Source organism: Prenolepis imparis, unplaced genomic scaffold (genome assembly GCF_030444845.1).
Source record: "Prenolepis imparis isolate NDT839.2.m4 unplaced genomic scaffold, iyPreImpa1.0 SCAF_13, whole genome shotgun sequence".
Taxonomy (NCBI): domain Eukaryota; kingdom Metazoa; phylum Arthropoda; class Insecta; order Hymenoptera; family Formicidae; genus Prenolepis; species Prenolepis imparis.
This window is the reverse complement of record NW_028141171.1, coordinates 3,482,226-3,499,638: the sequence shown is the minus strand read 5'-3', so window position 1 is coordinate 3,499,638 and position 17,413 is coordinate 3,482,226. Positions and strand designations below refer to the sequence as shown.

The following is a 17,413-nucleotide window of genomic DNA, read 5'->3' as shown; positions in this document are numbered from 1 at the left end:
CGGAAAAAATAATTTTTAGGAATACTTGTTATATACACCCCAATAAATTTATTTCATGAAAATTTCTCCAATAATTTGACATGTCTGTGTCAATCGGTATCTATAAATATTGTTACACCACAAACATCTTCGAAATATCGTTATCAAGTATTATAACAGTAGATTAACTCGTAATCTTCACAAGGATAGAAGCGACCTAACTATATATCAGCGATACTCGTCTAAAATGCCAATAGCAATTCAGAGATTGACATAGATTACCTACTTATGTCCTACGGCGAGGAAGTGCCGTTTCGGCTAATCTACTATGTACGAAGCCGAGACTTGGCGTCGCTAATCAAGTCATCGCAAAACGTCATTAGCCTCGAATTCTCCCATCCCCCGGTTATCGACGTTATCGGATAATCGAGCGTTAATCAAGCAAATCCAATCGTAATCGAGGTCGAAGGATACGTTGTGTGTACGCGAATGGCCGCTGGCTGCATTTTGTTTTAGTTGGTTACTCCTAAGTTTGCCCGAGTTTCGGCTTTGCATGGCACGTCATTGCATCACTCCTTCACGGCCTCGCCGTGTTCCTCGCGGCCGCCCAGCAGAGCTGTCAGCCTCTGCGACGGCAGCTCCGGCTACGAGTCGACCATGAGCCACCTGGGGCCCCACTACACCGTTTACAACGTGCCCAGAGGCAACTCGCCGGTGCTCAAGTACAACACCCTGAAGCCGCGACGGCGCAAGCAGAAGCACTCGCAGCAGTTTTACTCCCTGCGGCTCTGCCGCAGGCACGAAAACATCCGCAGGAAGTACGAGTTGTACGCGATACCGATCTATAAGACCTGTCCGCACAGGAGCGACAGTACAGCCACGATCGCGACGATCGTCCGATCGATGGAGGACGCCCCGTCCTCCCTGACCCTCAGCCAGAGATCGATCAACCTGACGACCCGATCGGCGCCCTCGACGCCGATCCCGTCGTCGCCGACGCTGACACCCCCGGTACCGGCTCCGAGGACGTCCAGGAAGATCGACCCGTCCAAACACACCTACCAAAATGTCCCTCCCCCCGTTTTTCCACCGAGAAACGCTTCGTTGCCTAAGCTTAAGGTTTGTCAACTACTCATCATCTACGATAGGGAATCCCGGCATCTCATGATGACGTTGCTCGCGGACGTTGCCGTTTCTAGATCTATCCTGTCGCGATCGGCTTGCATTGTCGAGTGGCTATTGACAGGTGTGAAAATGTCAGTATCGATGATTTTTATCTAGAGCTTTAGGATGCATAGAGATATGTATTTCAGCTACGAGAGATTGATAAAATTTTAGACATCGGAAATATTTATTTCCCTTGAAATTTACGCTTTTACAGCCAAGAATATTTGAAGCATATGTATAGTTGATAGAATTATACACATAGGATAGGAAATATACACATATACACACTTATATATATATATAAAAGATGTGTGTATTAGATGTAATATTTCCAGAAACTTTTTAGCCATTTTTATATATACAAGACTCTTTCAGAGAACACTGCTTTTTCATCAAATACTTCAACAGCAAAGCACAGTGTTTTTCAAAGTCACGAAATAACAATGGTGTGTCAGAATTCACAAAGAAAATGAATAAAAAGACATTTTTTTATGATTATAAGAAATTATTTATAAAATCAGTTTTGTCTGGAATGTAAATGTATTGACGTGTCTCTCGAGACATATTAAACTTTTAATTTAATTTATACCAGTCTTTTTTACACAGATCAAGTATATTTATTAGTGACATGTAGATCATAAATTTTTCTCATATTTCAACAGTTCTATCTTACCAAATATTCGTTATTTAAACTAGAAAATTTGGAACAAAGTGAAACATACCGTTTCATTACAATGACTTACGTATAAACGTCCAATTATAAAGCGAAACAATCGAGTATAGAAAGCATTCAACCAATTTATAATTAGCCAAAGGATATTATTTGATTTAAACTTACTCCGAAACTAAACTTCCTGATCAAATTTGAAATAACTTTTTTTTTTTTTTTTTTTAACATATTTACAAATTTTAGTCTTTATAAATAATTTCGTGTGAATAAAATAATTTTATGTCAGTAATGAAAAACATGTAGATAATTTGTATCATATATAATCTTTTGTTACATCATCGATTTTATTAATTTTTGCCATAATTGTAATCGAGCTAGTCTAATAGAAAGCATTTTTTGGAACAGATGTATTTTTATCATCGCAGTAATAATAGTAGATGATTCTCGATGTCACTTAAATCTAAAAGTTTCTTTGTGATATTCATCGTATCTATTATAGCAATTTTCGACAAGAACGTTATTTCCAGGACCCCCTAATTTGATAGATCATTATTTTATTAGAATTTTTTATCAGGAGAAGAATGCTGCTTTTCATCCCCATTTCTGATTAAATCAAAATTAGATTAATTTTATTAAAAAATTTTTATGAAAATGATCTCTTGTCAAAAATAAAATCTTAATATATTTTTTCAAAAAATAATTAAAATTTTAAAACATCGATATCTTTCGAAAACTATTGATCGTAGTTTGTGATACTCTTTTTCTTGATAAAAATAAATCTATCAAATTGAGAGATCCCGAAAATAACATTTTCCTCCAATTTTCTCATAGAAAACGCGCTTTAGATCGCCTGCTATGACTTTACAAGCATTATCGCGTCATTAAATAGGACTTTTGTAAGTTTATTAATCAAACTATTCGTAATCACCAAAGTTATATAATGCGGCAATGTCCAGCGAGCAACAATGTCAATCTCCATTCCCTTATAAGCGCACCGAGTATACATTAGCATCTCGCGCATCTACTGCATGTGAACGATTTACGTGTCCGTAATAGATATAAAACAGCAGCTTCTCTCGAGCAAGTAGGAGGTAGAGTTGCTGGAAGTCGAGTTATAATCGGAAATCATATTTTCCCTGCTAAGCTGGATCCGGGCATCTATGTAGCCACCGCCCTTGTGCATGTTGGCCGCGAGTCAAGTAAGTTTTCACTGTCTTACACATACACAAACACGCTTAACCAATGACTCGTGCTCGTTTCGAAACACAGACGTGCCTGAGATATTATTTCGAAAGTATTTTTATTTTTTTGCAATCGTCACTTGTTTTTTCGGCGTACATTTGTTCACTTATCACTTCATTGACGACAAAGAGAGATGCATGATTTCGATGCGAGATTTCGAAACAGAAAAATGTCTTTTTTCACTTATCGATCTATAGCATAAATCCTTGCACACTTTATGATATCGTTATATAGGTGCGTCGTCGATGAACACCGTCAACGGAGGATTCTTTGAAGTCGAAATGGAAGAGGACGCATGAATATTCAAAATTTATTGTGTGAGCAATAATTTATAAATCCTTTATGTGTCTTAAAATGTAAAACACGTTTTATAAAAATATACTTGCAATATTATACTCTCTTAAATGGAATCGGTGTATCTGAAAAGCAGTGGATAGTCACTAATGGTCTGAGTAATAAATATAGCATATTGCAAATCAATGAAATCTCGTAGAAAGAATATAGTGGTAGTATGGCTGTTTCAATCTGTGATATTTAAAAAAATATGTCTTATATTATAATATTATATATGACATAATAATATATTTATAATAATATATTTTTATTAAAGAAATATGAGTGAGTTTTTTGACCAAGAGAGACTACTTAATTTTTTTATGTTTATCACACCTTAAAAATAGAAATGTATAACATGTATATAATTTTGAATTTCAATACTAGTTATTAAAGTTTCATTCAAGACATGTATTTGTGAGAATTTCTTCCAAAAAATAACAATCAAAAATAAATTTTTAAAAACTGTAAAAACTACAATTTGCAAATACATATACAGTAGAATTTTATGTTGAGTTTTCAATGAAATTTTACTGGACCTATGACACAAAAAGGGAAAGCAAAGTGCGAGTATTTTTACTAAAGATCAATAAAATACCCACTGATCAGTGAAATTTTTTACTGCTTTAATCAGTAACATTTTTACTGATTCAATTTAGGACAGTAGCAGCAACGACCTGAACGACCTGACGATATTTGTCTCGGATCAATAAAAGATTTAAGATCATACACGTGTTAGAATTATATATATATATATAGTACGACGAGAAGCTAAATAAAGTCCTTGTTTTCATCGTTTACGGTTCCAACTATATAAGAAGAATTGTATGTGAATCAATCGCGAGTGTTTGCACATCAAATTTCTGACGTAAAATCCCGTACACTTATTGATTTCAGCCTCTCTTTTTGTTTTAAAAAATTCTATATTATAGATTTCATATTATAACTATAAAATGTACAATAATTATCATTTTAAATATATAACTATAATTATAAATATATATATATATATATTTAATAATTTATATATATATTATACATTTAATATTATTATTCAAATATAAATATTTAAGTATGTATATAATATATTTCAATACTTATATCTGAATAATAATAAATTTAAATATTTAAATGTATAATTAGTTAAATATAAATATTTCATATATATATATATATATATATGTATTTAAATATTTAAATAAATATATATATATTAAATATTAAATATATATATTTTAAAAACATATATATTTAAATATGTAAATTGAAAAATATATACTGTGTGTGTGTATATACATACACACACATATATACATATTGGAAGCAATTTCCAAATATATCGTATCCAACAAGACAAGAAACGTGATCATTTATGTATATCCTTTTCCTAAAAGTGGAAACTCGAAATAATGTCTCAGCCGTCTTCGATTTGTTCACGCACACTTTTCTCGAATCTATGTCGCGTTAATAACCGCTCGCATCCCCCCGTTTCGCCTGGTCCCAACTACTAACCGTGCCTGTTGCAGACCGACAGCCTATACAACTACAAAGAACACTACCAGCAGCAGCATCGGCAGGAGATGCAGCAGTACAGCTACCCCTTACCGAGCAACAGTTCGAACCAACTAACACTGCCACTAACGCGCAACCTCTACCATCCCTCGATAGTTAGTCCCCTGCAAACCTCCCTCGTCCACACTACTAACAACAGTCGGCCGTCCACTCTGGTGCATCACGAGGCCACCACGACCGATAATCACTTGTCTCGAGACGAGGAGCATCATCAGCAACAGCAACAGACTTACGGCAACCACGACGCGAGGCAGTCGTCGTCGTCGCGTCGACACTCGTCGACGAATCGGCGAAATGAGCGTAACCGGAAGTACCGGAAGCACGAGCGTACGTCGGGCGATCGGAGCAAGTCGAAGCAGAGTCGACAAAGAGGGGACGTTCCATCGCGACGTAACGACACCACTTTCAACGGTGTCACACCCTCCGACTGCGAGACCAGCTTCCACCAGATCTCGGACCTGGACGCGTCCGAAACGATGTACAAAATCTCGTATCCGCATTACTACGAGGACGACATGGACGACATGGACGTGGAGTGCTCCACCGACTATCACAGAGCCAATTCGGCGGTGGCGCGTCAGCATCAGCAGCAACAACAACATCAGCAGCAGCAACAGCCGCAGCAACAACAGCAACAACCACCGTCGTGGGATCGTCAGTCGAATCGTTGCAACAACACGTCGCAATTCGCGACAGACGTGGACGAAAGTCGCAACAATATGTCGAAGACGAGGCTGTCGACAGGCAGCAATCAAGTCAATGACGTCCGTGCACCCTCCGCGCCTACGATAATGCAGTACGCCGAGCTTCACTTCCGGGATGTCGGTCAGGAGATCGATGTCTAAAGGTTAGTGGACCTGCAGCAGCAGAGCCCTGCTGATCTCTTCCCTCCCTATCTACCTGCCTGCGGTGCCTACTCGTCTTTTCTCCGAGGAGAATATGCCGTGGCAATTTGTCTGTTTTAAGGCTCCGAGGCTCGCTGCTACGTATTTAAAGGTAACGCACCTATCGCGTGCCGGACATATTCCTTAAAATGTTCTCTAGGTACGTCGTATGTTGTATAAGGTAGGACATATATATCTTCTTCTTCAACTCTCTGCTTACTCTGTTTCTCTGCTCCTAATGCTGATCTCGTGTCCTAATTTCGTCTTGTATAATCTTTAGCTTCACTGCTTACGTTTATCTGCATTTGTTCGATCTTCAGAAGCAATTTTAGAGATATCTTCTCTTCTTACATTTTTTAATTAACAGCGGCATATCAATTTTCACAAGCTTGTAAGAAAATAATTCTGATACCGTGAAAAAATTACACATATTATCACAATATCTCTCTCATTGATAGCTAGCTCTTAATATAATCATAAAACATCGACATTAAAATATCAATATAAAATATAACATCCTTTGTTCTAGACAAAAATATTATTTTCGACGATTTAATGTTTCGAAGCGAAACTGTCGACAACGTTATACATAAACTTTTATTCACGATATAACTTTTTGAATTCTATTAGCTATTTCCGCGATTGCTCTTTGACAAACCGCACGCTGTAAATCAATATTGCGATAAACCTTTATGTTAACAAAAAAAAATCGGCGGTAATGTTGAACGACATAAAACATTACTGCATGCGACACGCGAACAGATCGCTCGTCCTACAGTCGATCGAGAGATGACACACGCTGGGATATATTTTCAATATTTAAAATTCAATCCAAAAATATCTCCAATCCGCCAAAAGAAAACAGCTTTGTGTGTGCGTATCTGTAAAGTTCCATTGAACGAACAAAAAAAAATAACGAATAGGTGCAACACGCAAAAAAAAAATAAATAAATAAATGATGTCTATTTGAACGTCCCTACATTCGTACAAAATTGATGAAATGAACAGAGTGTGCAAATAATAGATGCGCGACCAAGTATGTGAGATTTACGTGACCAAGTGAACTATCCAATTTGATATGTGTATATATAGCTACAGCCAATGTAACAAAATATCTCGAAAAACTTGATTAATAATAACGAGCGGATATCTGCCAAATTTAAGACTATCAAAATTTGAGATGTTCTATATATATACAGATACAGTATACAGTATAGTAAACATACATATATCAATATAGTGTGTACTTTTAAACTACGCGGTTTGTTTTTATATTTTCTATATATTTCCATTTGTGGAGTCCATTTCTGTAGACTTTTAAATAATACCGGATCGTTATAAAAAAAAACAAATTCGAAAAAAAATAATAGAGATTATTTTGAAATATTAAAAAATTAACGGAATACAGAACGATGCTGCACTGAAAAAAATTGTATTCTTATTTTTAAAATTTTCCATATATTTTAGAAATGTTTATTTTTTGTCTATTCCGAAATAGACGCCAAAAGGACTCTTATCTTAAAAGAAGAAGATGAGAGGTTTTAAAGGTCTAACCTTCCTCTAAAAATTAGTAGTACACAGTTGAAAAATTTGTGTTAAATTTAACAAATATCACATTTCCTAAACGGTCCACAGAAATTTTTGTGTTAATTTAACATAATACGGATATGTTAAATGATGACACGAATATTGTGTTAATATTTTAACATAAAATTAATGCAAACTTCAAGTAAACTTAAAATAAATTTTGTGTTAAATTAACATAGTTTTAATGTATAAATTAACTAAAAAAAATTGTTAATTTTACATTTTATCATCCCCACTTATATTATAAAGTAAAATTAACATTTTTTTTCTGTAAATTTTAACAGATAAATCTTGTCACTAATAATATCGAACATATTTATTGTGTAAAATTAAAAGTAAATACACATTGTGTTATTTTTAAATTTTTTTTCAGTCATTTTAATAATTTAACATTTGAGTTCAATTAACACAACAGCAATATGTTAATTTAACACATGAATGTGTTAAATATTTAACACAAAAATTTTAACGGGGATCGTTTTTAACAAGAAAACACAAATTTTCCAACTGTGTAGATATTCTTAATTTATAAAAATGTAAACGAAATGAGATTTATTTCTACATCAACAAAAAGTATATTATTTTACAGCATACAGGCAAAGAAATATTATAAAGAAAGCATAGACATATAGATCAAGTATGAGACATAAAACCTCGGTCGATTAATAACGATAAACTTATTAAATTAGGTTAAAATTACATATTTTTCTTCTTAAATCGCTCGAGTTATCTTTTTCTATTTACTTATTAACTTCATTCATTTTTCTAATAAACTAAAAAAATCATTCAGTAACAAATATTGGCCTGGACTAAATTAATTGTAAATTGTAACACTATACATTGCTGCAACAATATGATCATATAACACCAAATGAATGATCCGCATAAAAAAACATATGACCGTTTTTTTATAACCGTTTTTAATAAAGATTATCTTGTTAATTTTAGAGGATGTTCTACAAACACTTAAGAATCTCTTAAAAGGGATTTTACAGTCCTCTTATTTCGAGAATTTTTTCGATGAGATTAAGATCATTAATCTCACCTGATCTCGCGGTGTAACTTTGCTTTCTAAATAAAAAAATAAAATAAATAAAAAAATTATTTATGCTCGTCTGATGTCTTCAAACAAATTGCCAAATAATTTTCCGCTACTCTGGATCGCGCGATTAAGCCAAATTAAAATCGTAAAGACAATTCTCGGTCGCTATGTATATATCTTGCATGTCTCTCCCTATCTTAAGAACGTATATACATATAATATCCTGGCATATGACACAAAAGGGAGACGAAGCAACGAGCAACGAGAAGGAATTGCTGCATGCGTATCATATCAATTGTATATCTCTCAATGTTTGTTCGTAGGAGGGTCAGCTGACAAAGAGCGATACGTACATTTACTAGGACAGTTTGGCGTCCGACAAGCGTCCTGTAGGTACATTGTACGGAGTATGTCACGCCGCTTACACGCATAACGTAAATCGAATGCACCATCATAAATACGAGATGTCCATTCGCAAGGGATACAGAATACTCGAATTCGCTTTTTTTGCACCACACGATTCAATCTCTTACGGAACATACATTTTTTATTGTGCACGCGCTGTTTTCCTGCAAAAAAATTCTTCGAACTCTTGCTTGCATATAGTCTTTGTACAAAATTTCTATATCCCATTACAGAAGCGTGTATACAATTCGTATTTTATATCTGTAGCGAGAAACAAAGAGAGAAAAAATTGCTTGAAAAAATTACAAGAATAACTAATAATATTGCTATATCGGCCTCTAATAATATCGCACAATTTTATGTTAATCGTGAAAAAATGGCCGTCCAAATTTTTTGTATTTTACGCGTATGATGAGTTTATAATTGTCAATTATACCGAAATTTATTATATTGCTGCGTGCAACAGTAAAAGCTTCGAATCAATTGGAATGTAATAATTAAAACGACACAATCCTCTCGATCCCGAATCACGCATACCAGCTTAATACTTGTGGAGTGTCCATATAGCATGCAGCATGCGATAACACTCATCACGGCTATATTTAAATCTTAACAATTGACGAGCTGAGGGATCGATAAACGAGTTGATTATCGATCAGCTGGTTTAACGCTCGTTTGTGTAAATCTCTCGGCCCTTCAATGAGACCTCTCTCCATACTCATGTATATACCGCCCTGGGCACGTCGTTGTCTAATTGACAGACATCGATCACAAACGAGAAAGCTTCACCTCCCGAAATGGTACACCAAGATCATTTGTCAAACGCTTGCGCAGCAGGTCTCTGTTACATGAAACTTACGCAAACAGTCCACTAGTAGAGACTATTGTGTGCGTAATCATCTCTTCGCGCAACACAATTGGAATCCAAACAATACAAAAGTCAAAAAGACGTCTAAACATCTTATTTTACCTTATTTGAAATTTTATAAAAACTTATGAAATATCTCTTTATAATTATCTAAATATCTAAATTATCTCTCTCTCTCTCTCTTAAATTATTTAAATATATCTTATCTTAAAATATAAAATATATTATATATATATATATATATATATACATATGTATATATATATATATATATTATAAAAATTGTATATAAATATATATATGTTTATTATGTACATACAAGATGTTACTAAATAAGTGCGAAAAACTTTAGGAAATAATTCTTTGTCGAAAATTTAGAAAGATTTTTCATATAAATATATACTCCTCTCTATATCCGTCCTTGAAGAATACATTCCTCCAAAAGGGGAGATGAAAATTAAGTTTTCAATTTCTTTCTCAAATTTTAGACAAGTTAAAAAAATAAAATTTGGTGGATACTTTCTACTTTTTTTTTAGTAATAGAATATTTATTAGTATTTTTTTACTTTTCCCGTATTGTTATAAGGGGATGAAACTAACAATCCCTATTCAATTTTTTATTAGAACTTTTTACCCACCGGAATGTAATCATTTAGAAATATTAAATATTAGAAAGCTTGATTCTTTTAGAAAATTTTTATTTCTTTTTTTTTTTTTGTATAATCAGTAGTTTTCAAGAAAAAAAATAAGAACTTAACTTTCATCTCCCTCTTTGAAGAAATGTAACTCCTCAGGGATTATTTAATTTTGTATATTTAGTACACAAAAAAAAAATTTTTTTTTAATCGAAAGGACAGGACGTCTTCCAGAAATTTGTGTTGTCTGGAAAAAAATATTGATCTTTCTTTCTCGTTTCGAGATATTCGTCACGTTTTTCTGTTTTACGCAGCCCTTCAAGCCGGAATTCTCGGATCTCGATTATGCGGACGTGGACTACAAATCTTACGGGCCGATAAACTATAAAGCCGCCAGTATTGCGCTCCTCCAAAAACAAAATCAGCAACAGCAGCAGCAGCAATTGCAACAGCAACAGGCTCAACAGCAGCAACGACTTTTGAGCAGGAGGCCGCAAATGTACGGTGCTTCGGACGATAACGAGGAACTGCTTTAATTCTTTCCTTTTTTTTTTTATTTAATAACAATCCAGCCTATTCTAGCCTTCTCGGGGAAATGCAATGATAAATAAGATACAATTTTGTAAGCGAGAGATATATATATATATATATGTATATACATATACATGTATATATATTGATAGTTATACTCGCTAAATTCGATTTTTATGAGATACGCGTTGCCATAATAAATTTATATGAAATTGCAATATTCTCATAAAAAATGAATTTACAGTCTGTGCCGCATAATGCGTTTGTTGCACACAAACATGATTTCTATCCATAAACACACACACACAACCAGACACACACACATGTGAAGAAGAATTCTTTTCGATCGAAATACAGAATTTTTTAAGTGTGCTATTTGAAAATTTAAATAAAACACATTTATTTTAAAAATAACATAACTTCTTTATCCAAGATTTCATGGATGAAATTGTACAAAATAAAGAAAAAAATAATGTTGATATTTTATTTAATTTTTATTCTCGTATTATTTAATAAAATCTAAATTTTCCCGAAATAGACCAAAATAATACTCGCATTTTTATTTAACTTTTATTTGCAACTTGTTTAACGAAATCCGGAACTTTGCCACTTGCGAAAGAGGTGGTAGCTCCATTAAAAGTCTCTGTTCATGCAGATATTAGTTGAGACGAATAGTAACGGGGTTTGTCTCTCGCGTCCAAAGAGCCATAAATCTCTCGCATTACGGGTAATCGAGATGCACAATAGCCGCATATCTGCAAGTACGTTTACACAATGTCCCGTTCGGGCCGCAGGAACGTCCGGAACAGTCTGTACAAGATAAATGTACGCTTAATATATTCTCTTTATATAATACGTGCGTGAAACGCGATATTATTATTTACGTTACGCTGCTTTTTATCATTTAGTAAATGCGGCCATATGTATGCAAAATTGGAGATTCTTTCTCTCATGAAATCAGCTCACTTTATATTTACGCACGTTTGTTTCGAACGTTTTTGAAGATCGATTAATCGTTGTCCTCATCGGCCAAAGCATGACGAACTCACTAAAATATGCAGCAAAAATAACAAAAAAAAAACACACAAAAAGAGAAATTGCGATGTACTTGTAAATTTATAAATACCTTTATACGAAATATTATTGATACGATGTATATTTATATAAACTATCGACATGTGTTCTGGGATCAAATTATTATCGGAATAACGTGCGAGCCATGACGATAAAAAAAAACAAGAATAAATTGTTAAATAATGGAATTTAAAAAAGAAAAATGAAACATATCGCAGCCAAATATAATTAATCTTTTAGCTCCGTTCCATATTATCATATTATTGTTATACATATAATTATTAATAAGCGGCGTTAGAGTATATAATTTTGTTGATATAATAACTGTCAGATATCTCTTCCTACATGCGTTTGTAAATTTGTAAGTTACAAGACTGAACTATGTTGTTCATATACAGATATCGATTGTAAATCGAATGCTATCATCTATATAAACATAGTTCAGTAATGAAATCATGATCTTCTTGTAAATAATATATCTTTATAACCGTTAATTAATATTATCGTCATTATCCTCATCATTCGATCGTGGATGATTTGTTTGAGATATCAATCGTAAGTTACATGTATAATGTAAAAAAAATGCGCACGATTTTCTCGATGATACCCTGTAATAAAATTACAGTTTGTAAATCGAGATTTGATCGCCTACACGATTTCGATTGATGATTATTTGTATTTCGTTTATCGCAAACATATATTTAGATTTAGACGGAACGAGACTCGCGCTTTCATGTAATACGCCTTATCGTATTTTTTCATTCGTTTCAGCATCCCTTTTGGATTTTGTTTCTCTTTTTATATCTCTCGTATCTTTTACACGCGTATTTTTGCGATTCAATCGTGTCGCTTTGCCTCCGAAATTCGCCATTCATTGATATATGTATATACCGGGTGTCGCAAATTTCTCTCTAGAATCCTCGCAGTATCTTCTTTCATATTTACTTTCATCAATTTAAAGTCAATTTTACCAAAGAAATTCGATTTAACGTCATCCTCCTTTTTATATCTTTTCGATATATTCAAATTTTGCAAGGTTTTCCAGATTTTAGAATTCCGCCGAAATGCAATCTAGTTGAAATTAAGCAATTTTAACATTTTTAAATTTTAATTTCGACTATAAAAATTTGTAATAATATGCAAATTATGAAAAAGGTGGGTATCCATCAAACTTTCATTGTGAAAAAATTAACTTATTCTTTATCAAAGAATCTGTAAAAAAATTGCAAACGAAAAATAAGTATATATTATATCCAATAAATTATATAATATAAATATATATAATATATAATATATATAATATAATATATTATATATAATAAAATATATAATACAAAATATATAATATAATATATAATGTATTATATATAATATATATATAATATGCAAACACATGTGATAAATTTTCTATACATCATGAGTTTTTCTACACTTATTGAGAATGTAAGTGCACGATTGGATGGCTCCTAACTTCTTCGACCAATTGTTAATAAGATAATCATTTTCTCTTTTAAACAATTTTGTAGAAATGCGTTTGTCATCCTACTGTTCCACCTGATAAAAAAGGCATACATACTTTTCCCATGTTTTATTGCTTCTGAAAGCTCTTACACTGAAAATGTTAAGTTTAATTAAAGTTTAACTGAAGTTTGAGATGTGTATTTTGCAGCAATTTTGCAGGATGAACGGGACGAAACGTAACTGCATCAGAGACAATTAAGCTTTTTAAAGTTGCACGAAAATTACTTGAATGAAATGATGAAACAAGAGGATATTTCTTTCATCGATATCCAATTCACATGAAATATTCATTCGACATTCGACTGTTTACAATGGTTTATTATCGTCATTGCAAATATGCATATATTATGCCGACGATTGCACACATATACACACAGAGTTTATGAAAAATGAAATCTCATTCAATTTAGCCGATTATATTGGTACAATACTGCCAATATCAATCTGCCAATTTTATAAAAGACCGTTCTCGTATAATCATAGCATCGATTTGATCCCCTTTAATCGAAAACACGTTGCTCGCCGGAATTTTGTGGCTAACGACCCGATTTTATTTGAATTATCCAATATTTATAATTATTTGTTGGCTTTGCGGTCGGAATTATTAATCGTCAATTAATATATCCTACGCTTTCGCAAGATACCCCTCGCACAGTCTCGTTAACGTAAAATGTAAAATAAAAATAGTCTCCCTCTATAAAAGAGCGTAAAGAAAGTTTCAAAAGTGTTTGGAACTTAATTTAAGAATCGCAAAACACACGTCCAGCCGACGACGACATAAATACATACCTTATACACACTTGTTCAAGACTAGCCATCTAAACCGTATGCAACTAAACTAACTTGTATGGACGTATTATGTGTATAACTTACGCTTAGGAGAGAGTGTAAAGCGTTTTTTCACCACTTTTTATATTCGAAACACCATGAACTCTATGAACTGTTGCTCGGTGAATTGAATAGTTTGTAACGCGTGTAATTGTATACATACGTTGATATTGATTAGTAAATCGCAAATCGTGATCCCACACAAGCGTTTAAGAAGAACCGTAAAAATATCGCATATAATAAAATTTGAATAAGCGTTAGAGTATGTGTATAGATTTAACGGAACACACTTATGAAGTTCCCGATGATCATTTTCCTAAATTCCACAATAATAGTGGTCGATTATTTGTAACATATTTACACAGAGATCCCCGAAGACAAATGAGAGATACCACTGTTCGACAAAAAACAAGCACTGGAATAATACTAATTACTTTACATAATTTTTTTTTCACACATTAAATACGATTCCGATATGCTATAATTGCTCCATCACGTTACAATTTTGAGAAATTTGCAGTTAAAGTTGCCAAAATTTTCATATATTTTCTTACAGTATGTGACGTTTTGAAAAAATTTATTGCAATTAAAATTAAGTATGTCATTAGATATTTCGGATATTTTCTTCTCAAAAAGAATTTCTTGTGTCAATTATAATTAATAAAATATTCATAATTAAATGTGTAAAATATATTGTAGAAAAAATGCGAAATTAATTATTGAAAATATATCAAATATATAGTTTTTAATTATATTTATTTATTTGACAGTTTTTAAATCGCTAAATACGAATTCGATGTTAAAATTGATAAATTTAAAATAGTAAAATTATATAGATACCCAGCTGAAAATTTATAAATATTTGCATTTTTGCGAAAATTTATATATACAAAAATTTATATATGCAATTTATGCAATTTATTTATGCAATTTATTTATATGCAATATATTTATGCAATTTATTTATGCAATTTATTTATGCAATTTATTTATGCAATTTATTTATATGCTATTTATTTATATATGCACAAATTTATGGAAACATTTTGCAAATTTTACATTTCTTTGCAAATGTCTCAAAATTGTGACGTAATGAAATAATTTAGAAACTGGAATCGCATTAAAAAAAAAAATTACGCAAAATGACTAGTCTTGTTCGAAAGAAATTATTTTTTGTTGAACTGTGTGTAATTAAAAAAGACGTGTGCAAAGTGTGAAAAGTATAAATAACAATAAAAGTTCTTCGAAAAAAAATGTATTAGACATACGTAAAATACCCAGTTATACACAGGAAGCAAGAAGCACGAATTACATATTTTTTTACATTGAAAGTATACGTATGACAATTTTTTCGGATTTCAGCCATTTCTTTTTGATACGCATCGTTGTATGCAGAGAGAATACTAAAATAATAAAACAGTGCATTTAAAAGATTTGGAAATATTAATAAAGAGAAAGACAACATATTAGAGATGTTCAATTTTATAAGAAAAGTGTAGATTTATGTAATATTAAGAGGATTACATTTGCGTCGCCTTTATTGTTAACGTGTAACGTCCAATAAAATTTTGTTGTATACAATGCATTACATTTACTTCTCAATATCCCATGAGAGATCAACTTACTCAGAAAAGGGAAAATTGCATTCAAAATAATTTTTTCATTAGTATTTATTTTATAATAATAATAATATTGTTACGTCCCTGGATTGCATCCCCTAGCGTTTCCGGGAGATCATCGTCAAGGGGGTTGTTTGTTAACAACTGACGCGTTGTTGTTTAACAGCGCCATATTAGACTTGGTTGATAGCTGTCGTGCCGTTCGGATGCTTTCGCTAACGATTACTTTGATTATTTATATTTGCCCGTTTCTATATTGAGTTTCCTATTATTTATTAAAGTTGTCGTTTCCTTTTTTAAAGACGCGTCGTTATTTCGCGGCGTGAGTGTGAGAGTGTGCGACGTTGCGTTGCGCGCTTCGAGATATCGCGGAGTCGTCGCGCGGACGTAAAAATATTATTAACTAGTATAAAGGCCTAAACACACAAACTTGCATAGGCGCATAAGCATAATGGCGCGTATGCATAAGAAATTCAATTAGTTTATTTTCTTATGCATACGTTTATGGATCCAATCAATTTTCTTATGTATATCCCGGTAGCAGTGCTGTGCTTAGATGATTTTAAAATTAGCTAGATAAAGATGAGATAAAAATATGTAAATTCATCTTAGATAAGATGAAGATGATTTTGTTTTAAATATATCTAGATAAAAGATAAAATTATATGACGATTCATCTAGATAACTTCCAGATAATATTATTTTTAAAATCGCTTGTGTAAACAGTTAAAAAATGTAAATAAATAAAAATGTAATGTAAAATTAAAAAATGGAAATTATAAAAGAGATATAAAAATATATTCGTGGTTTTTTATTTATAAGTTTTTATCGTTTACTGCTCAAGTTCTACTACTTAAAATATTTTCATCTGCTATGAAACTCTAAACCAAATTATCTGAATATTATTTCAGATAATTTAGTAAAGATAACACTTTTTTTTATCTAACAAGGGACATGTCACAACTGTCCGGAACCGATTTGATTCTTCTTCAAATATGTTGTTAAATACACAAATCTAAAAGACACGTATTTTTTTATATGTGCGGATATTGAGTTTTAAGGGGTGAAACACCCCTTTAAAGAAAAACGGTATTTTTCTTAGGATCGAATATCTGGTATAAGAGGTAGAAAAAAAAGACGCACAACAAATTTTAATGGCTTGAAGAGTACTTTAAAGTTATATGAACAAAATTTTTTTATTTTTATTTTTTTTTAAATACCCCCATCACTTAATTTTTTTTTCAAAATAAAAAAATTTTGTTCATATAACTTTAAAGTACTCTTCAAGCCATTAAAATTTGTTGTACGTCTTTTTTTTCTACCTCTTATAGTTTACCAGATATTCGATCCTAAAGAAAAATACCGTTTTTCTTTAAAGGGGTGTTTCACCCCTTAAAACTCAATATCCGCACATATAAAAAAATACGTGTCTTTTAGATTTGTGTATTTAACAACA

The 17,413-nt window shown here is 32.3% G+C and overlaps 1 protein-coding gene across 1 annotated transcript in view; it reads left to right on the top strand.

Annotated features, from left to right (window-relative positions):
* Nrm (neuromusculin) overlaps positions 1 to 10,836 on the top strand; it is a 246,140-nt gene extending 235,304 nt beyond the window's left edge. The window contains exons 21-23 of the mRNA XM_083052589.1: positions 496 to 1,098; positions 4,918 to 5,810; positions 10,699 to 10,836. Of these exons, the coding sequence (XP_082908715.1) occupies positions 496 to 1,098; positions 4,918 to 5,808 (1,494 nt within the window). The 3' untranslated portion in view covers positions 5,809 to 5,810; positions 10,699 to 10,836. The remainder of the gene's footprint in view (positions 1 to 495; positions 1,099 to 4,917; positions 5,811 to 10,698) is intronic.
* Positions 10,837 to 17,413: the final 6,577 nt, after the last annotated feature.